Source organism: Empidonax traillii, unplaced genomic scaffold (genome assembly GCF_003031625.1).
Source record: "Empidonax traillii isolate 1590-97213 ecotype Southwest subspecies unplaced genomic scaffold, ASM303162v1 scaffold1364:size121726, whole genome shotgun sequence".
Lineage (NCBI taxonomy): Eukaryota > Metazoa > Chordata > Aves > Passeriformes > Tyrannidae > Empidonax > Empidonax traillii.
The window spans coordinates 49,419-72,616 of record NW_020956557.1 but is presented as its reverse complement, the minus strand read 5'-3'; the positions used below and the strand labels follow the sequence as shown (position 1 = coordinate 72,616).

Genomic DNA, 23,198 nt, shown 5'->3' with positions numbered 1-23,198 from the left:
TACATATAGGCAACATTCTTCCCCCTCCTCAGTAACTGTTGTGCTCATCAGAAGGAAGTTTTGCCACGACCTATATCACCTCTCACCAACAAATCCCACTTGTGGCCAGCCAAAACTCAGGCAGTTCACATCAACCACATTTTTCCATTCCAGAGGCCTGCCCCCAGATTTTACCTGATTAAATCCTAGAATCCATAAACTACAAGAACTACATACTTGGTTCTCTCTGTTGTGTGAAATTGTGGGAACTGAAATATCATAAAGGGGTTTTTTCGCACATAGTTCAAAGAGGATGTGCCCAAATAAGACTTGTCATCTAATAACTATACCTGTAGTTAAATCCCTAGGAACATCTGAAGGATGGTAGAATTAGAGAGATAGAGAGATGTTTGCTGAACAGTATTAAGCATCTGTTCTTTAGTGTGGTTTGAAATAAATCTGATGCAGAAATTTCAAATCTTGTCAACATTCCTCAAGTGGAAGTTTTACTTCCTTTATTGTATCCATTTCTATTGTTCCATTTAATTAGTCAACATTATCTCTTTTCTTAAGACCCACACTCACCAGTGTGATCATCAAATCCTGAGATATGAAATCTTACACTTTATACAATGTCTTACAAAAGAAAGTAATTCCATATATGACACCACATACACACTGAAACAGGCTACTACAGCAATTGCACATAAGAAATACCTTTGGCTTAATTCTAATTGCATAATTTTAGTAAAACAAGGCACATTTTATTTTATTACATTTTATATTACACATTACATTACATTACATTACAGTGTTGCATGTTCGTTTCGTTCTATGTTGGTCACAAGATCCTTTGTGTCACCAGTTCCAGGAAATCCATCACTATTAAAATACAAATTGTTCTCAAAGCTGTCATTTGTTGGCAAGCAATTCTTTCTTCTTTTGTAGAAGAGATAGCCTGCAAGGCCACTTCCAGCTAGGAGGAGGAGAACAGCAATAACTACAACTCCTGTTTTCCCGTGGTTCAGGGTAAGAGCCTTCTTATCCGTTGCCATAGCTGAAAACAAATACAAAAAAATCAAGAGGATGCTACATACTCTTTATCTGATTACTAGAAACAATTCCTTTATAATGCATGATATTTTAAGCAAAAGCATTTCATTTTTTCAAAATAGAAAGAGACAAAGATAGTAGCATAAAATAAATTGATTTTAAATTGCCAACATTGCATGCTATATCAAAAATTACTATTTTTTAAACCTTCATTTGCCATTGAATGGAGTATATTGTATAGTAGTGTATATACCACTAGGAAACAATATACTCCCAGGAATCAAGTATATCAGAAAATGTAAAAGACATAATACAGGATAGGATTTGTTCTGTTTATGATCTTATGTGGGACTAGTTTCTGTCTACTTGAATGATAATATTCTTACCCATTGTAGGCATTTCTGCTGGTGATATTTCAGTTGCTGGCAGCATTTCAGTTTCTGGCACTTGAAAATATTGAAAAAGCATTATCATTTTATATTATTATGTTATGTATTTCTACTCTTTTTTCTATATTTGGAACATACTAAAAATCATGTTGAGATAAACATATGGTAATACAAAGCACTAAATATTTAAAACACTTTGGTTTAGTTCATACAGAGTTATATAAACCTAAGACATAGAACAATGGTCTAGTGTATTCTGGTCTCACATGAAGTTTTTTACAGGAATTAGCAGAAAAGAAGAAACATCAAAAACTCCATGGAGACTGATCCAGACATCAGGGTAAAACCAAAAGAAAATGTATACAACATCTTCAGGATAGACATGGTCAAACATAATCCTCAATATACTTACAAATTCTTGCAGTACCTGTGCGACCTAAACACAGCAAGTGTAATAAATCTGGTTTGCCAAGAGACCTTAATGGCTTACCTACATAGACATTTGAAATCACTCATGAACTTCAAAGCGTCTTAGCAGATAACTAAACAACTAAATTAAAATGTTTGCAACTCATTTAAAATTTCATTTCTGGACCAAAAAATCTAGCTTGCTGGGAAAATTGAATGACTCTTTAAAATTAAGATATGTATTTTTCCATGTGGGCATAAAACCAATCTATAACTAAGTATTAAATGAATGCACCATGTTTCATTCTGAAAAAGGTGAGCTCAGGAATTCAAATAATTTTTACCACTTAAATCTTCTCTGTAGTGCTGCCCAATGACAGAAGAGAAGCACTGGGCACCAACTGAGACACAGGATGTTCCCTCTGAACATCAGGAAATGCCTTTTCATTATGAGAGTGACTGAACACTGGCACAGACTGCCCAGGGAGGTTGTGAATTTCTACATTTGGGTATATTCAAAACCCATTTGGACATAGTCCTAGGCCACTGGATATAGGTGTCCTGTTTGAGAAGGAGGTTGGACCAGATGACCTCCAGAAGTCCCTTCCAGCCTCAGCTGTTTTGTTGTTTTGGGATTTTGTGAAGATACCTTATGTCCGAAAGCACAGTGCAAAAAACAGTCTCAGAAATGCAAGAAGGAATAGGAGGAAAAAACTGACATTATGTAAACTTGGAAAATAATCCTTTGGCTGCATTGCTTCATTTAGTTGGATAATTTTTGGAATATAATAACATAGACACTTCTTCCTTGTTGTTCACCAAGAACTGTTGATTGACCAAGTTTTGTACAGCTTTGATAATGTATGTTCTGCACATTGCTCTTGGGTTTGATATGAGGCGACTGCATACTAAACCTACCTACGTGTTAAACAAGCAGTGTATTAAGGAATATGAATCTGCCATTCCCGAAAAATGAGAGTGAGATGCCGTGAACATAATAAAGAATCATGGAATGGTTTAGGTTGGAAACGACCTTGAAGATCTCCTAGTTCCAAACCCCCTACCATGGACAGGAACACCAGGGACATGCAAGGTTATTCAAAGCTCCATCCAAACAGGCTTTGAATGCTTCCAGGGATGCAGCATCCACAACCTATCTAGACAGCCTGATCCAGTGTCTCACCACCCTCAAAGTGAAGAATTCCTTCCTAATAGTTGATGTAAAGCTATTATCCCTTGTCCTGTCAATGCAGGCCGTTGTAAAAGTCCCTCTCCAGCTCTCTTGTGGGCCCCCTTTGGGTACTGGAAGGTGCTCTAAAGTCTCCCTAGAGCCTACTCTTCTCCAAGCTGAATAACTCCTCACTTACAAATAAAGATAGTTAGTTTATGGAATAAATCTCCTACAGAATTTCAAATTACTCTGTTAAAAATTATCTCAAGAAATGGAACAGAAAGTATCATCTATTCAATGGGAATACTTTATTCCTTATTTTGTGTTTTTCTCTTCAGAAAACAGCAAACATAACTAGCTATAGCAAGGGCAATTCAGTAAAACCATGCTTCTAACACCCCATAGTCTATAGCTATTTAATAATTTATTTAAATTCTGCAAATGTAACATTGTCACAGTTCTGCAAAACTGTGCCAAGAAAAGCTGCATATACGTGACAATGTAGGACTAGATTGTGGTTTGCTCTTGAGTGAATGGCTATGTAGTGCTTGCAGCGACACTGGCATTTGGCTGACTCCATGGCATTCCAGATCAGTAAGTTAGACTGGCTGAAGCTAATTCTAGAAAAAAATAATGAGTTTTCATCTGCTTCAGCATGAAATGGCTTAGCATCAAAACAGGTGAATGCCAGTACCAGCACAAACAGTTGAACTGAATGGTCAAAAAGGAGTGGTGGCCATTGACTTTAACACTTGTTACCTACATCTATGAATATTCTGAACAGAGAATGAAAATAAAGTGCCCAGATCTTGTCAATCACAGTGCAAAAAGACAGATAAGTAGGCTCTGAATGGGTGGTTATATTGGGTATTTTGCAGTATTTCCTGTAGAAGATACAGTCATCATTACAAGCATTTGAGTAAGTAAGAATAATTTTGCCTGAGAGCACATTTATAGAAAGGATAGCAGAATTTCTCTCATTTCCAGTACTGTAGAGGAAGTGGGTGTATTTCCTTGCATATTCACATGTATTTCACTCTTCTCAGTAAATATTAGTAAGAGATTTTGATATTTCAATATATGCTGAAAGAAATTATTATGATGCCTTTTAGGAATACATATGCACTAGCTGTCAAATTTGTATTCAGTTATATCAGGACATTTTCAGTTTAGCACATTCAAACTATGCTACTTGCTTTGTGTTATCCTGTTGTGAAAAGATGAATGAATGAAAAGCAGAAACAAAAGATCCCATGCTGTTTGTTAATTCACAGTTCATAATTATTCAGTTTGCAGAAACAGTGCTTCATACTCAGAAAATGCATGCATATGAGAGTGCATGCCAGAGGGAAATAAGCAAAATGTACTCGCTGGTTGGAGCAGAGGGAATACCCTGAGGAATGTGTTTTCATATGGATGAAACAAATTTGTGTATGCAAGGCACAATCCTTACACTGTGATTACTCAACCATTATCAATATAGAACATGCAAACTCATTAAGTGCGTACACTAGGTACAGTTAAAATACAAATGTGTTCTTTTAAAAGCAATTCTAAAGGGACTTGAGAACTGGGCAGAACTTCATCTTACTGACAAGGTTTACTCTTCTTGTTGGCATGCAAATGTGCATCCCTTGGCAAACCAGCCATCTAAAATGCATTGTGTGTAATGGACATGTATTAATACTAACATACAAGGAGCATACTCCATATATAAAACAAATTCATAAAGGCAGCACTTACTTTTTGGCTTTTTACAAACATAGCCTTTGTAGGAAGAGCAATAGATATTATTCCAGTACCCGGAGTCTGCGTACATTTCAACACAGTGTTCATTTTCTTGAGGAGAAGGTTCTCCTACATTCCAGTTGACAAAATTCACTGCAGTGCCATCTAGCCACAGCCATTCTCCTAATTAAAAAATATGGGGAAAAAATATTATTTTCCATATAGACATCTTCACATTCTCCACATTTATTGCCTTCCTAAAAAATTTACCTGTTGCCACTATTGGAGACAGGCCACTAGATCATTTACATTCTTGTTCTGACACATGTTGCCCCGAAGTTTTTATGCACATGATACAACATTAATTTTTTGAAAAGGCAGACCAATCTGGCTTATGATGTTACAAAACCAAGGCAGTTTAAAGAAGTATCTCCCACAATTTATTGAAACAGTGCGAGGTAAATTATTTATTCAGTTTATAGAAACAACTGATGTCAAAATACAACTTAGCTTCACCAGAATCTTCTTTATTTCAGTAATTTGTAGAGAAGATTTGCGTTACTCTTTTCAAAGCCTACACTGAAGTCTTTCTAAGTCCAATTTTATTCCATTTTCTTTTTAGTTTCTGCTCCTTTCCACAAGCTTTACACACACAATTTTCTTTTTTATAGATCTGCTTCAAAAATCTTGTGATCACTGTTGTTCAGCTATGTTGGGACTTTCTTCCTTCCTGTTCCTTTTTCTTTCTTTCTTTTAATAGGGATATTTATTTAGAATAAATGTGCCCCTTGTGACTCCAAATTGTACTCAAGCAAATTCTTAGACTCAGTATGAAAGCTGTATTCTGTTTTCTTACAAGATTCTACATATTTTGTGTTTGTTTGTTTGTTTTTAAATTCCTACCACTCTTTGTGTCATAATATGACATCTAGATACAATCTGGATACATACATGAAGATATGAAATTTAGTTATGCAGTTATGTTGAAATCACTATAATCATTATCTAGTGATATAATGAAGAGCTAAAGCAGCTCTTGTGTTTATGATTACTCTAAGAACTGTATTGCTCTGCACTGCTCTGGAAGCATTTTAAAAAACCTGTTTTGTGTCAATTAAACACATGAGTAAACCTCAGCTTTTCTTTGGGTGTCATGTATATAAATCACAACTTTCAAATTCTTTCTTCTACTGAAAACTTTCACTGGTTAAGATTCACTTAATGTACCTGAAGACTTGAATTTTCGCTAAGCAGTTTGTCATTGAAGTGCTAGAGTAGACAGTTGTTAAAATCCCCTCCAAAACTCAAGAAAACCCCACCTCAAGTCACCTGAAATATTCTGTAGCCCTGCCTCTGACAGTTATACTGGAAATTTTAGCCTGAACACTGCAGGACTGAAGTAGCTTTTACATCTACCATAAAGACAGAAATATCTATTTACTTGAATACTAATTGTATTAATGAAAATGCAATAATTGGCAAATTTAAGACTTAACTAAAGCAGCCTGTTTTCTATTCTGTCTTGCTTTACCCTCCTTAAAGTGAAGCAGAAAATAGAAACACTTGTGATACACAATTCCAAAGACATGAACAATTCCATCTTCAAAGTGAAGCTGTTCTGAGGGTCAGCTGTAACTAAGGTGAGAGACTAGTCTTTCCAGGATGGTGATTCCAAAGACTAGAGGTGATGTTAGCCCCATTATTCTGTAGTTCAAAAAATGAAGCATCACGATGAAAAGCACATGTTTGAGAGAAACCATGGCACAACTCCCAGTATGGTCCTGTCTGTACACTGCTATATGCTCCTTTGTGCCTTACTTTGTTATGAATTACTTTTCTTCCTATAAAATGAAGTTTCTGTGCCTGGTCTTTCTGATATATGTTATTGGTTACCACTTGACAGCAATTGGCTAGTTTTTCCTGTGAGGATAGTATATTACCTTTTCTAATTTCACTATTTACGTATTACAAAAGTATAATGTGGAAATGTCAACATTTATGTCAAACAGCTTGTGGTAATTATTCACTAAACAAAAAGATGTAAAAATTGAAGAAACTACCATCCACATTTCTGTACATTCCTGTCCAAAATGTTGATGTTTTCCCTTCAAGAGGTTCAATGCTGTAGGTCAGAAAGTTGGCTTCAGCTGAATCTTCAACTGAGACCAAAGAGGCACCTGGGAGACACAGGGAAAGAAAAATCTCTTTGAGATGACAGTTCCACAGTGAAAAGCATTCTTATTGTCCTGTCAACATACAAGCTCGTGAGAACCCAGGAGTGAACCTGAGTACCAGCAGAGAGGGAGAGTCTTCTTACCCAGCTCCAGGTGTCTATATTTGACGTGGGTTTCACTGGTAGGTTTACTATCAGTGAAGGCCTAGAGTGCAATTCACCTATCCTATGTCAAGATATACTTCCAGTGAAGATAAATCTATATTTTGTTCCACTGGCAAAGTGAACAAGATCTTTGCATAACCTAATGGGAGGTCAGACACCAAAGTCACATTGCCATCAATGCTATCGGCAACAATGCTACAGACATATGAAGCCCAGAAAAGGAAACCTGCATCCCTTTCCCAGAGAAAGAGGTTGGGAGAATGAAACTGTACAACAACCCTAGTTCACTAATAGATTATTCAGCCTAGAGAGCTATAGTTTTTATTACAGTGGCATAAAACTGCAATAATCACAGGGAAATTAGATCAAGAATAAAAAATATACAAGATTCCATTAAAATAAGCATTAGTGACTGCTATGAATGAGGCTGTCTACCTCCTATAAGGGTCAAAGTACAAATTTTCCACTTTCATGATCTCCATTCCAGGCCATAAAGCTCCTCACATGCCTGGTCCCACACACATGTCTTTGGTAGACTGCTATTTTCCATTACCTCCCAAATTAGGGCAATAATTGGATGCAACTTTCTTTTCCAACATTTGGACCATCCTTGAAATCACAAAAAACACATAGCACATTTTCAGCGTCCCACAGATAGGAAAAACAAGTCAGAAAGATGTGCTGGTTAAGCAGGATACTGACCTAGTCGAAGACATTCTAAAGATGCCTGGGCCCAATTTCTTGTAGATGAAGATTCAATGTAGTAGCAATGACCTCGGAAAGGGATCCAAGCCCTGTGCCCTTCTGATTCAGGGCATTTTCCTGGAAGCTGAGGGGGCTCTGTGGGAGCTTGGACTGTTTAAAAAAAGTTTAAAAAATATATGACTACTCCCTAACATTCATTGCCTTTTGATTTTTGAGGGTTTTTATTTGCATGCTTACTCAATAGCAGATTAATAGAAAAATTATCTTCAAAAAATAGATCTAAAATATATCTAATTATTGTCAGCAAGTGATAGCTGTTCACAGTCCCACTAGCCCTTCCTTAGTATGTGTTTGCCCTCATTTTACAGTAGCCTGCCCCATCCAATTTAAGTAAATTTTAATGGTTTCTATTTAACTGTTGAAATAAAACCCAGCATCTCTAAAGAGATACTGATTGCAATTACAATGGTCAGATTGAAGTTCTTACCATCAGATTTTTTGCAAACAGAGAAGTAACTTTCATTGCAGAATCCTGTCTTCCAGACTCCAGAAATGTCTAGATAGACACAGCCTATTTTCTGCTTTGGCTCCCCTTCAGCCCATTTGGTATACTTCATCCTCCAGTTATCAATCCACTTATAACTCCCATCAGTCTAAGAACAAAACACATTGATTGGAATGATTAAAGTCTAAGCATTAACCACTCTTTCATCAGTCAAATGTCTGTCTAAGTAGTACCTTGTGCCAGAAGGCTGGGGGTTTTTTTAGAAATCAAAAGCAAATACAAATGGCTCCATCTTTGAAACATTTGTTCTGACAAGCAGCTATTCATCGAGAAATATAGCAGTGTAACAAATTATTTTCAGCAAAATAATTCAGGAAATGCCGAGTAGGTAACATTGAGTTAATTTTGAACATAATACTTTTAATGTGGGACTAATAACAGTTTCATTTCAAATAATTTGTAGGAGCGAAATTCACATGACTAGTTTATGCACAATCTTTTTTCCCCACAAATTTTAAGACACATAGATTGTTTTAACTTGAAGTGCATTTAAAACTGTAATCTTTTCTCACCAAAGCTGGTGATCTCAGTGATTCATCCTGTTGATTAATGTTAGGGGAATCTTTGAGGGTTTAGGAAATGGTGTGTTATGCTCACTCATTTCTTTTTTTCATGTGCTCAGCCAAATGGAGTGAGTGTGGGACAAGGGTCTGCGCCAAGAAGAAACTGCGTTGTATTTTAACATGCAGAAAGTATCAAAATATCAAAGAACTGGGAGAGGGGAGACAAATAAAATTAGATTAGGCAGACCAATTAATTATTTGGCTAACTATCCTCAAAAATGTTTAAATAGTCATAGTAAGAGCACCTTCTTATGTTTCTGAAAATTAGGTACTTTTTAGAATAAACACTTTTCTATGTACATTTTAAAACATGTGGATTTTATATCAAATAGACCATATATACAAAGAGATATTTCAAGATCATGGCCTAAAATATCTCATTTGGAAGTGCACAGAGTGGAATATCACAGGAGAAAGTGTGGCAAGCTTGTGTAATATATACAATTTAATCAGATTAATAGAAGAGGATGAATTCTGACCTATAAATCTGACAGCACACAAAAGTATTTAGGACCAGTATGTAAACAATTAGTTTAATGTTCTTACCACATTACTGTTAAGACCAATCCACATAGGCACCCCATATTTTAATATCTTCAGCCACAGGAACGAATGACTGTAAGGGTCTAAGATGCTGGAAAGGTCAAACTGATTACGTTTGCAGTTTTTTCGAGCATCCTCCCATGTCATTTTGGTGTGGATGAACATATAACTGCTGTTACCATAAGGGACAATGTCGGATGGCGATGAGCTTGTAGAAGGCAGAAACTCAGCATCTGTAAAAAAAAAGGATAAAAAAAGATCCATTTACTTGTTTAAAAGGGGATTATGATTTCAGTGTGGTTGCCAACAGAATTAAACAAAGACCTTTCTTCTTGGTTTCATATTCCCTGACTTATACCCAGCATGGCTTAGATGCACTGTTCTTTAAGCCAGGAGTAGTAGTAAAAATCAATTACAAAGCTCAAGAAAGAAGAGGGGTTCTTAAAGCAACCACTTATGAGCAGGTAAGGAGCATTCTGCATAGTCCTCAAGAATAGGATTGCTGAAATGATTTAGGATTAGTTTTCATAACTTCTTTTAAAAAATATTTTTCATCAAACAAAATGTTTTCCAGAAACTGCGTTGTTTTCCAGGGATTTTTCTTTTTTTTTTTTTCCCAAGACATTAAAAGCTTCACACTAGACCTGTTCTTAAAAATCAATCATATATTTGGAGGTTTTCAGTGCTTTATAATCTCTTTTTTTTTGTTGATGGTTTCCCTCAAGTTCAGTGCAGATGAGTTAGTGTCATTCCAGACAGTTCACGCTACATGTACAAACCAGTATTTTCCAAAACATGTTTTCAATATTCAGAAAATTACAAAGTCATGGAACAAAAGTCATACCAAGGGTCATACTAAACACAAAGATGCAGATAGAAATTCCAGCTCAGGAAGATAGCGACACAGCAGTTGCCGGGAAGGGTCAGGTGAGAGCAGTGACTAACTGGACCTCTGACACATATGACCCTCGTGTGCCAGCCTGAAGAACAATTTGTGCATTTATCTTTATTGGAAGTGAAATGATGTTGAAATTCAGACATCTAAGCAATTCCCTGAAAAAAAATATAAGGTATGACTGTGTTTAAGCTAAAATGACAAGTACCTGCATCAATTTGGCATATAAATCCTCTGCTGTTATCACAACTCAGATCAGCCCACTTTCCTGCTTCCTTAATAGGACTGTTTCTCATGACAACACAATCAGCCTTGAAGCAAAAAGATACAAAATCATTTACGAACAGCTAGAAAAAGCAAATACAAAACTTTTTGTCTCCCTTTTACATCTTCAGATACAAATAATACTGTAGTTTTACATTCATATCTTTGTAACATCTAAGAGCATAAGTTTTATGATGTGGAAGTTCTATTCCTCTTACGCTTCACAGATTGCTTAATGTTGCTTTCTCTTGCACAACACTGGGGTGAGTAAGCAGACCAGAGGAAATGCAGTATTCTCAATCTCCAGGCATACAACATGGAGAGGAGTCACAAAGAGAAATGAGATCAATTATTATAGAAAAGACCCTCAATGAATGATGCATCATTTCAGACCTACCAGCCTCTTCAAATTTATTGTTGCAAGCTGTAATAGTACACACAGCAGTTAGAACTGCTCCAGCCCAAAGGCAACCATTTATCTGTCCACCTCACAAGGACATTTCAGCTTCTCTGACATGGACACGATACCTGAACCAAGGTTAGCACACATTAAACAAACTCTGATAAATGCAAAAGCCTGTGTGGATTCAAACAATTTTGTTTGAAGCATCCATATTTATTTTATTCTATTTACTTGTTTGCTCTTTTTCTGTCCAGAAGGAGATGCACCGATAAATACTGCACTTGCAATTGAAAAGCATTGAGATTTAAATCTTTCAAACTGAACAGTTGCGTAGTATTTTGTTAACTATAACATAACTTTGTGCTAAGATCAAGTAAACTTAAAAATAAATCTGAAATTTATAAAATAGAGACTTTATAAGTTTTCATGTAAGACTTCATAGAAATCCTACTGCTTTGCATAAAACCAGAAAAACATACATTTTTTCAGAAGTGACATTTTAAAGATATTTTCTTCTAAACTCCAAATTCTCCCTAATTTTCTCCTTCCTTTAGAGATAAGAAGTTCAGAGGTTATACTTTCAAAAACATCAAAATAAGATTTCTACACTGAAAATGGCAGTCGAGAGGAACAGAGGTAGTACTATAACATGCTGTAGTTCCAGAGTAGAGAACTATCTAAACATGTAAGATCAGAGAGAGAAATTCTGTGACCTATCAGATTGCTTTGTTTGACAGGGAAATAGGGGAAGTGACTTTCTAGTGGTTTTGTTTTTGTTTTTTTTTCTTGTAACAACTGAATGGCTGTCTTTTTATAGACTCATGCCCTTTCTGCAAATGTGACTGACAGAATGTGCTTATTTGCTTCTATGTAAGACACCCCTCTTTGAGAGAAAAGTTTGTAAATGCCCCCTTGCAAGTTACACGCCAACTGAGAAACCCGCAAAGTTCAGGCACAACTGTAGCCTTCAGGGACACAGAGAACTGAAAACTGAAGCAAGCCTTGCAACTCCACAGATCCTGTCACCAGCTAATACAGCAACTGCACAAGGGCTCAAAACTATTCACTCTACTTGGATTTATATCTGACATGCATAGAAGTATGAAAGTAGTGAGACAAGCAGGAACATGTCTGAAATCACAAAAAATGCATAAATGCAATCTGAAGCAAGGTGGGTGTTGGCCTCTTCTCCCTAGTAAACAAGTGATAGGACGAGAGGAAATGGCTCAAGTTGTGCACAGCTAGATTGGATATTAAGAAAAATTTCATTATCAAAGCAGTCGTCAAGCACTGGAACAGGCTTCCCAGAGAAAAGTGATTGAGTCACCATCCCTGGAGATATTTAAAAGATGTGTATATGTGGCACTTAAAGGCATTAGTGGTAGGCTGGCAGTGCTGGGTTAACAGATGGACTTAATGATCTTAGAAGTTTTTACAATCCTAAGTGATTCTATGATTCTATAAAATCAAATTTCAGTGAACAATTTGTAATTGTTATTTACCTGGCCATCATATGAGTATAAATCCCCACGTCCCGATGGGAAGCCTTTGGCCCAGTTTGTAAAGTAAACTCCTGTTCCATCTGTCCAGAGGAACCTCATTTCATGATTTATATCATTTAATCCAATCCATGTATCCATATCAAAATCTTTCAGATGAAAGGTGAGGAAAGCTAGAATAAAAAAAAAAGGCAAAGAGAAAGAGGAATGATTTTAATGAAGGTCAATTTAAAGGTTTGGCCTCAGTGAGATTAGTGATATTAAATACTTTTTCTGAAATACACAACATGCCATTGTTGACAACACAAACAGATAAGATGAAAAGGAAAACAGATATAGAATTGTGACTTTGGGCAAAATACTTCCGCTAAGTATCTAACCTGGTACTGGGACAGATCCCAGAAGCACAACAGAAATATTTTTTATAATGTTACAAGGCACTTTTGAATCCTGTTCCCACAACTGCTACAATCATTGTTATGAGGTTTTTTTCCCTCTGCAAAGAATAGATGAATTTCTGTCTGCTCTGCTAATCATTTGCCTTCCCTCAGTATTTTTAAATGTATGCAACTTACTCTTCCAGGAATGAAACCTGTAGATTTCTTTGCCATTGCCAGTTCTGCCAGAAACTGTAGTAGGAACTTAAGCCTTTATACCTTCACTTCCAGCAATGACAATACTTTTGTGCTAATATCTTTATTGCTCATTTCTCTTTTACCTAGAGTTCAAGTCCTGTGCATGAACTAACCACCTGAAATCTGTACTGCTGAAATGATGTTGGTTAAAAATTTAAGTACGTTTGAAAAATGAAAGTTTGCTTCTTCCTGTCTTCACAAGTGGAAAACATAAGTAGTACTAAGTTCATGATAGGTATTTAAATTTAAACTGTTTAATTGCTCAGATTACAACACAGACTTGTTTTAAAATGGTTGATTTTTAGTATGCTCATTTGAGTTCACAGATAGAATGTGTTGCCCAACATCTCTTTCTTATCACTGCAGTATAAAGGAGTATTTAAAAAAAAAAGGGGGGGGGGGGTTATTGACATCTATTAAGGTATTCCCATTTTTAATTTGAACATTTGTCATGTTTATTCAAGCATGATGTAACTTGCATGGATGGAGGCATGGATGCAGCTCCCATTTTAATAAAAATAAGCTTCTCCAGTGAAAAGGGTGGCACATCTATGTCCTGAGTTCTGGGTAGGTGTATGAGCAGTCAAACTTGTTCTAAGTGCCCAGAGACAAATTCTGATCTAAAGGTGTTCTGCTTGATTTAACAGGAAAGCCATGCAGTGAGTTAATGCCACCTAGTGAAACTACACTGTTCGGAATGGAAATTGCTAGGTCTAATTGGCATCGTGTAAGCAGAAAAAAACCCACTACTTTCACTGCCAGGACAATACACACACACACATATACATATAAAAGCCAACATTTGGTAGATTCAGGTGAAGACTTCATTGTAAATTTCTAAAAATTATGTTTTGGAACAGAAATCAGGTGTGAAATCATTATTCAGACCAGTTCATACCCACACAAATAAAACAGACAACCTGTAAAGATTAAATATCATCCCATTTAGTTGCTACAAAACTGTACATAGTACCTTGCACTTGTTCATTAGGGATAGTGGCCAGGTTTCCTCCTAAATTCATGCAAGCTGTTCGTGCAGCATGCCAAGTGACACGTTCCTCTTCTGCAGATCCAAATATTTTGTAACACTAAAATATAAACAAATTCTTTGTATATTTTCTGTATTCCAATATCCCTCACAATTGAAAATCACTGCTTTAAACAAAGCAGGATGGAGAAAAAGTAAAGAAATCTATTTATCTGAAAAAAACATATTCAGCTTAAAATGAGCTTTTTGTGTTGGTCCTGGTTCTTTATAAAATTAGAGGTCTCAATAAAGTCTTTTGCTCAACAAGACACACCCTAGATTTGATTTGAAATCCCCAGAAAATAAGTAAATCTTGAATCTTTTTATAAACACTCAGCTAATAGTGCTGTTATGCATGACTGATATTAGTCTGCCTGACTATTAATTCGACTCTACAAAGCACAGCAAGTAAGTAAAGGAAGACAAAATGTAGTCAATAAAAAGAACTATCAATTGGTTAAAAAACACCAAGACCAAGGCATCAGCACTTCAGGAATTCTAACTAAACTCTTTAGGAAATGCATATCAAAAGATTTGGAGAGCTGACTGGAGAACATCTTTCATCAACTGCAACTGAATATCCTTCGTCAGAAGCATTGAAAAAGCACCTTTTCTGCAAAACAGTGGATGGGCAAAGAAAGAAAAGCACACGTCAAACAGCTCTCTGCAAATAATAATAATATTTTATTCTAATAAGAGAGAATATCATTAAATAACTCCCTTCTTTTCTTTTTAATATTTTGCCAAACATCCAGCATGCAATGTATTTGTTATGGTACCTTATTACGAAAGGAAAGCCAAGTTGGACGACATCCTCTTGGAGTTGAAAATGTTGTTGGAGGAACAGTTGAATTAATGGAACTGTTGTGCCTTTCACATATGTAGGGATTTGGATAACCACAGTTGATATCATTCCAATATCCTGAGTGCAAGATAAATGGGAAACTGTATGACACCACACAGCTGGTTAAATGGAAATCAATTTCACTGATTCTCACCCAAAGTGCTTTTAGTTGAAAGATAAGATCAAATCTGAATCTCTCAGTCTATTATCTTTCGATATTAGTGTCTAGGAAAAATATGTCATTTTATACCCACTGTAATTACAGAATGTTGAAAGCTTTGTAGAATGAGGTACTACAAATATGAATTTTATAGGGCCCGTTAGGTCAATTTTAATAAAAAATATAAGCCAGCAATCACAACCACAGCCCTCTGTCAGAGCTTCTCTATGCCAGGCTGAAGGTAAGCAAAAGAGTGCAAGACTAGTAAGTCTTGAAAGTAATACTATGGTGTGCTGCTGTAACCTATTGCAGAAGAGCAAAAAAACAGGGGAGAGAGGGGGAATGGGGAGGCCTCTCAAATGAAAAAAAAATGTTGTGACACAAACACACAAATAACAAAATTCGTCAAAAAACGTATAAAACTCACCTAAATTCTTGTACATAACTACACAGTTTTCATCATTATTTGCAAAGTTAGGTTCATGTGGTGCCCATGCCAAATAATTCACTGGAGTGCCGTCCATCCACCTTAAGAAACACAGTCCAACAAAACACTTCTTTAACATACAAATAGAATTGCTCCCATGTTACAAAAATTAATTTCACAATAAGCTTAATATAGCTGTTCACAGCTTGAAGTGTACAAGGTTTTTTGACCAACTTGCCTCTTTGCTAATTGCACTAAACCCACTCTCTGCACAAAGATGTAGGTGTGTGTGTTTTGCTCACTCTTCATTTAAGCAATATGATGACACTGTTACAACTGACAGGACAGTACTCAAAATAACCATCTGGGCCAATAGCATTTCAGCATGAGAAAGCCCAGATGCTCACCATATCCCCCAAGGCAGACATTCCATGTGTTTACTGCAGAGATAGAAGCTATTATTTGTAGCACCAGTAAAGTGTTTGATCATTCCCCCATGCAGGGCAAAAGGGCATGACAAACCACCTGTGGGGAAATTCCTGTGACAATGTCCTCACCTCAAGGTGAAATACAAACACTAAAAAAGCTGTACATCTGCGCAGATTAGACAATGAAGAACAAAATCATAGCCAGGCAAATTATTAGGAGACATATTTCTATTTGTCTGCAAGTGACAGAGGTGCCCAGGTTCATCTTTCAGGCACATACACAAGCTACTTAAAAGAATATTCACCTGAGGGTCCCTACACAATCAGTGGAAAGGCAGAGATTCCTCAGTTTTAGAGGGTGACCTGGCTCACCTAACATCCTAATTATGCTCTGGAGGTTCCTCATTGTCACTATGGACTATAAGGAGAAGCAAAAACTACTAGGCATCTATGCAGGCATTTCAAAACACAAACTGAACTGAATCCAGGCCTGAATAAACATCACGTGTAAAAATCAATGTGGTGTTGCACACTGATGTTCAGAAAGGTTTGCAGAAAACCTGCTGGTCCTCAGCAGGTTTTGTTCCAGAAAAAGAAAATCTTTGTTCCAGAAAAAGGAAATAAATTGCATTTGTTCCTTTGTTGCAGTTTGTTGTCAACAGTTAAGGATGGGTGAAAAAAAGAATGTTTTTAGCTGCCAGAAGTCTTATATATTTACAGTTAGGGCATCTATTTATGTTTTCAGTATAAACCACAGGGTAAAAGAAACTACAATTCCTGAATAAAAATTCAAAATACATTAACTGCTGTGTAATTTTTCTGCTAGCTTTGGGTGAATTCTATTTAGGAAACATGAAGCATTTCTCCTGGATAATCTAGAGCTAAATTAGCATGTAATTAAACCCCTTGAGAAAACAACTGTGCTTAAATTAGGACTCAAAACTTAGATCATACCTACCTTGTACGTTGGTCAATACTCAGCTGTAAACCAATGAAATATGCATCTTTTCTGCCATTTTTCAATATCTAGAATACAAGGATTAAAACCATATAAATGTCCTCTTTTGTCATAGAAATCTGTTGTGTTAATAATTAGTAATATACCTCTGACTTACAAAGGATATAAACTGCTATATTTTCTAGCTACAACATTTAAGTTAAAGCAGCTCAAGCTGACAGTCCACAGTCAAACTTCACCACTGGCCAAAAGGTATGATCATTGTGTCAACATTTCTCACAATTCTACTTGAAAGCCACTAAAATCAGCACATCTTGCGAAGTCTCTGCAGTGGAAATCATCTGACAAATTTCTTTTAAGGGACAAGCTTTCCTAAATTTGGATATAAATTGATATAGACCCTTGTGTTGTCTCTCTGTCACTCTTCAGTGAGCTCAGGAAATGTTCTATGTAGCTTGAATATGACTTTTAAGCATATTTCTGATTAAAAAGAAATTGACTTCAAGACAGTATAACAGGCAACCAACTGCAGTTTCATAGCTCTTTCTCATAGTATAATCAATGCCTCATTTTGTTCTTTCTACACAATTATATTCTCCCAATAAGAAGAAGGCAGCAAAGGAGCAAACTTTAGGATCTGGATAGACTATAGATGGGCTGCTGGATAGACTATATCCCAGATATACAGACAAGATCTACAGTCAGTGTTCTGAGTGTTGAATGTAAGCCAGTTGCTGGTTTGATCCACTACTTACAATATCATGTGTTTACATCTGCTGATAAACTTTATCCTGGTTAACTCACCCACCTTATAGAATCATAGGTCACCAGGGCAATACTTTTTGCTAAAATGAAGCCACAGATCCCTTAAAAGTAAGCATTAGCATTTACCTCAGCACATTAAGAGCTGCAGTAGATATAACGTGGTGTAATCAGCACACTGAATAGGGAAAGCAGATGATTTATTTAACGCTTATTGTGCTCATTTCTATACAAAAAAAACCCCAAACTAAAACTGTCCTCATCTCAGCCATGAAAAATTTGACTTGAGTGTGTTCCTCATACTAATCTGGTTTAGTGTTACGGCAATTTCACTACCAAAACTTGTAGGGAGAACACCATGGTGAAGTGGATTTCTGCCCATGCTCCCTTGTCTTGGATATTCCATAGTATTAATGATTTTTCTTACATATCGCCAGAGGAACTTTCTTTCACTTTCAGTCTCGATGACAGCAAGGTCTCCAAAGTTCTTTTTGCAGAACTCCCGACCTTTTTCCATAGGAACAGTCTCATTGCTGAAGAAGTATTGCCTGTCTTCATGGACAATCCATCCATCCTCAGTAGTCTGGTATTCTGTAAGACAATTGCCAAGCTAACTGTATTGTTCCTGAGATACGAGACATACTCCTTAGTAAAATTTTTAAAGTACTTTTAACCACACACACACACACACAGATAGCAATACCAGTAACACCTACCGGGTGCAGGAGATTCTGTTGGTTCAGGCTTTACACTTGCCCCTGTAAGAAAAAAATATTTATTATGATTGTACAGTTTGTGCTGTAAGAGAAAATACTTCTTATGACAGATAGGCATGTTCCAATACATTTAATTGATTTTTATGGTTAGCAATGCACTTAACAGCAAAAAGTAAAGGAACTAAATAGCCTAAATCTCTTATTTTCAGTACACTAATCAGTTTTAAATACATAATCTTGTTCCCTGAGGTTATTCTTTATGTGCAAGGTATTATAAATATCTTGAACTTTATCTGAAATGAATATTTTTTTTAATTCATTTCATGCAGTAAACCTTATGCCCCAAAGCATTAACTCTGTTACAATAGTTGTATCTTCTGACTCCTGTTTTCTTATAAACTTAGGCAGATGCACTGCTGGGGCAACTCAAGATTTTTCTGAATTATAAACTTTTTCTTGATGTCTTCAGTAAATAAAAAGCATCCAAACCCACATCTCAAGAGAATTTAGCAATTAAATATATATATATTTTAATTTAAATATTATTTAATTATTTTATATGTTATATAATGTAATTTTATATTATATTTTACTGCATTCTTGTGCTGGGAAAGGAAGGAGCAAAATAAAGATGTTGCACTAGATTATTGACAATATAATATAAAATAAAATATAAAATATTGAGTATGTGAAGTGATTTGCGAACTATTTTCTAATACCTTGAAACTCAACTAAGGAAAAAAAATGCATAATAAGATTTGTTAGAAAAGGCACGAGCTTCTCTAAATGAAATATCAAATGTGAATCTGAATATTCAAAGTAACATTCCTTATTTTTGAAGCATCACATAACCCGTTCTGAATTCATAAAATTCACTGAGCAGTCCCAGCAGGGCACCAAAGGCTCTCCATCTCTAAATGCCTCAAAGACATGAAAATCCTTATACCATTTTGTTATTTCGCATTCCACAGAAGAGAATTCTTATGAAGAGAATTTATAAGAGAATCTTATGAAAATTTCTTTGAAGTTTTTTATTTCTTAAAAGTTAGGGGGAAAAAAAATCAACTGAGAATCTCTTTTGATTACACAGAAGTAAACCGTACCTTTTCTTATCTGGCAAATCCACCCGTACAGATAATCACAGTGCCTGTCATTCCAACGCATGCTGGAATCACCATTGATCTCTGTACAAAGTTCAATTCCTTGATAATTATTGGGTTCTCCAAAGCCCCAGTTTTCATACCTCACCTATGACAGAAAAATTTTTGTGAAGATTATGCTATATGGAGATAAAATAATAGACAGAGGGAGGAGACAGCATCAAAACACAGACCTACAGCTTGTTCCTACTGTCAGTTTTAAGACTTAAGACAAGAGGAAACCTTAGTCTCCCTGTGCAACTGCTAACATCCCAAACTTTTTTTCAGGTTGCAACTGGACTGTAGCTTAGATAATAACAATTGTTTCTGTTCACACTTGGAAGAATATTGACATTTTTTGGAGACCTAAATTCTGTAAAATTTATTTAATACCAATGATGGGGCACGCTATACGTAGATATTAAATTAACTAAATATGCAGTAAGAATAAAATAGTAGGATAGTATTCAGACACAACAAAAATATTGGCATTTTTCTCAGAAGAGTAACACTGCTCCTCTAATTTTCCTATGAAAAATCCAATTCCAGTTTTCTGTCTTGCAAATTTCCATCAATATACCCTGACCAGCCCTGCATGAATTACACCCAGATCCCCAAAATCACTTTTGTTTCAACAGTACTGTATCTTAGTTTAAAATACAATAAGTCACACTGCCATTAAAAAACTGCCTTCAGCTTCATGGAATGTAGGATGTTTCAGATAATTAGCACAGAAAAGAAATACTAAAGATAGACTATTTTACTCAAAAAATCCTTGCATTTATAAGAACATCCTTTTAGTTTACATTATTTAGTTTTCTTGTTGATTTAATGCATATTTTCTTATAAAAAAATCAGTATTTTAGGAAAAAAAAATCAAGCCATCAAATTTCTATTCAGTAGCTTTCCTAAAGAGAGCACGATACAGTAGAGGGTTATGATTAAGCATAAAATTACACAGAAACACATATACCACACACAACTGAGAAGCTTAGGGGATGCAGAATAACAGCTGTGGAAAATTAAAATACTCACTGGAGATCCATCACTCCAAGCAAAGCCATCATCAGGATTCAAGTAATATAAACCTATCCAGAAAGTCTTGTGGTAATAAGAATTTTTCCTTAAAATAAACACATTATAGTAATAAATGTCCCATTTATAAGAATGTTTAAACATAAGCACAATACTAATCAGGGAATTACAATATTTTTAATAATCTGTAATTTACAACAGTTAAGACAGCATCTCTAAAAATAGTCCTTAAGGCTGTTAGAAACAATAACGACCAGGGTTAAAATGCAACTACTTCTGGCTGTTATTTTTATACATTTACTCAGACAGATTGAAATATGGATCAAGGAAATTACCAGATCCAATCCAATTCCTGTAAATAAAGTGGCATAATACTTTTTCACAATTGCTTATTTCCTGCTGTTGACCAACTCTCCATTTTCTCTGTAATGGCACTTAAAAGTTTTCAAACAAAAAGTACACAGCTGGGATTCTGGTATGGTCACAGCATTTTGCAGGGACACCACATTTCAGGCTTGCTTCCTTTAGTCAGGGATGTACAAAATCACTGAGCCTGGTCTATTCAGGTTATATTGCAAGTGTTAGCTTTTTAGGAGTATATAATCTTATTCAGAAATGTCACACCTCCTTTTTGTAGTTAGGGTCTAATTAACCTTATTTACACTCCCTATGTAGAAAAAAAAATAATCTTAAGTTGCTTCTGCTTCCCGCTTAGTTCATAAAAAATTACCTAAAAAATCTGCATATTGTCCAGATTTATATTATGAATACTCCCATAACTGTACACGTATTTACATGAAAACAAACTGGCATCTGTGTTAATTTTATAACATCCCCAACTCTGCAGTAAATAATTTTATTTCAGATGATAAATGTTGCCTTAAATAGATATCTTCTCAGTCTCATTTCAGCATTAGCTTTTGAGGTGATTGTCACTAGTCATACAACTCCTGGGATTTCATTAGCTCTACTTTTTGCTATGTGGTTGATACAGACACAGACAATGAATCCAGACTGGCTTAAGCTGAAGTAAAAACATGCAGCTAAAATTAAGTATTTCAGAAAGGCTAATTAAAGTGAGCAGATGATCACACGACAGGTACTCACGCAATAGAACGCCATATCACATACTGCTCTTCTTTACCATTAATGGAGGCCAGATCTCCTCCTACAGCTCGACAAAACTCTTGTGATTCAAGCCATGTTTTTCTTTGCTCTGCTCTTAAAAAAGGCTGAAGAGAGCACTTTGCAGTCAGACAAAATAGACCATGTAGATCAAAAGATCAAGAAATATCAGCTACACAAAAAGAATTAATTTACAATTACCTTGTTCTGTGGGGATTACAGAAACTTTGAATATAGAGTTTAGGAGTGTTCACCTCTGTGAAACACAGGCTTAGAATGACTGTCTTTAAGCCAAGTTAGCAAATTGCACTGCTGACAGGAATATCTACTGCAAGACAACAACTAGGAGAAAGGTACTTTTAATCTTAAAAGAATGGAAAAATAAGAACAGAAGTTCAAACTCGAAGTTTGATCTTTAAGAGAATAGACAAAAACATGAGCACTTCAGTAGAAAGGAAGAAGGTTGCTACATGTAAATAGGATTATGAAACAATAGGACACATGTATACCAATTTTTATTGTGTGTATGTACAGCAAATAGAAACTACCTTAATGAAGAAGTAATCAACATACTTACTTTGAAACAAAAGCTAATACGACTGTTTGTGTCCCAGCCTTCTGGACACCGGGGAATAGGAGTTGTTGGAGGAGCAGGGGGTAGTGTCACTCCTTCTGCCCACACTTTACATAGGAACTTTGCCTTTTCTTCACATTTTATTACATCCCATAATCCACCTGCAATTCCAGTCCTCATGGTAACGCAGCCTGTTTTTCTTCCTGGTTGTAAACAAGAATGCACAAACCCAACATTTAGGCGGTCATAAGAATTTAGAAAATTTCATATTCTATTCTGAAAGAAATAAAGCCTTTGTACAGCATCAAAAATGTTTCTGATGTTAGAACAGGTCCGCAGGAGAGTCATGAAAATCATCAGAGAGCTAGAACACGTCTCCTATGAAGAGAGGCTTAAGGAGTGGGGTTGTTCAGCCTGGAAAGAGAAGGCTCCAGGGAGACATTAACATGGGTTAAGAAAGACTTCTTACCAGAGCCTGCAATGACAGAACAAGGGGCAACAATTTTAAAATTAAAGAAGGTAGGTTTTGATTGGGCAAAATGAAGGAATTTTTTATTGTGAATGTGGTGAGACACAGGAATAGGTTGCCCAGAGTTGTGGATTACCCATCCCTGGAAGTATCCAAGGCCAGGTTGAATAAGGCTTTGAGCAACCTGGTCTAGTGGAAGGTGTCTTTGACAGGGAGTGGGGACTAGGTGATCTTTAAATGTTTCTTCCAACACAAACCATTCTATGGGTCTATTTAATGAAGGGAAAAAAAAGACAAAGAAATATGTGATTCAACCATGTCTGAGATACAGAATTGTGCCTCACATCAAATCATGTCAGAGATTAAAGGCTCTCCCATCCCTATATTTTGGTCCTC

At 35.9% G+C, this 23,198-nt stretch overlaps 1 protein-coding gene across 1 annotated transcript in view; it reads right to left on the bottom strand.

Moving 5' to 3' along the window:
* Nucleotides 1-457: 457 nt before the first annotated feature.
* The window catches only part of LOC114069800 (macrophage mannose receptor 1-like), a 52,813-nt gene continuing 30,072 nt past the window's right edge, over nucleotides 458-23,198 (bottom strand). The window contains exons 12-30 of the mRNA XM_027906839.1: nucleotides 22,337-22,536; nucleotides 21,742-21,866; nucleotides 20,635-20,722; nucleotides 19,564-19,708; nucleotides 18,461-18,502; nucleotides 18,172-18,335; nucleotides 16,983-17,050; nucleotides 15,597-15,697; nucleotides 14,945-15,087; nucleotides 14,112-14,226; nucleotides 12,507-12,676; nucleotides 10,546-10,648; nucleotides 9,446-9,675; nucleotides 8,259-8,424; nucleotides 7,769-7,921; nucleotides 6,789-6,905; nucleotides 4,744-4,911; nucleotides 1,419-1,478; nucleotides 458-1,036 (exon numbers count right to left, since the gene is read on the bottom strand). Coding sequence (XP_027762640.1) covers nucleotides 786-1,036; nucleotides 1,419-1,478; nucleotides 4,744-4,911; nucleotides 6,789-6,905; nucleotides 7,769-7,921; nucleotides 8,259-8,424; nucleotides 9,446-9,675; nucleotides 10,546-10,648; nucleotides 12,507-12,676; nucleotides 14,112-14,226; nucleotides 14,945-15,087; nucleotides 15,597-15,697; nucleotides 16,983-17,050; nucleotides 18,172-18,335; nucleotides 18,461-18,502; nucleotides 19,564-19,708; nucleotides 20,635-20,722; nucleotides 21,742-21,866; nucleotides 22,337-22,536 — 2,609 coding nt within the window. The 3' untranslated portion in view covers nucleotides 458-785. The remainder of the gene's footprint in view (nucleotides 1,037-1,418; nucleotides 1,479-4,743; nucleotides 4,912-6,788; nucleotides 6,906-7,768; nucleotides 7,922-8,258; nucleotides 8,425-9,445; nucleotides 9,676-10,545; nucleotides 10,649-12,506; nucleotides 12,677-14,111; nucleotides 14,227-14,944; nucleotides 15,088-15,596; nucleotides 15,698-16,982; nucleotides 17,051-18,171; nucleotides 18,336-18,460; nucleotides 18,503-19,563; nucleotides 19,709-20,634; nucleotides 20,723-21,741; nucleotides 21,867-22,336; nucleotides 22,537-23,198) is intronic.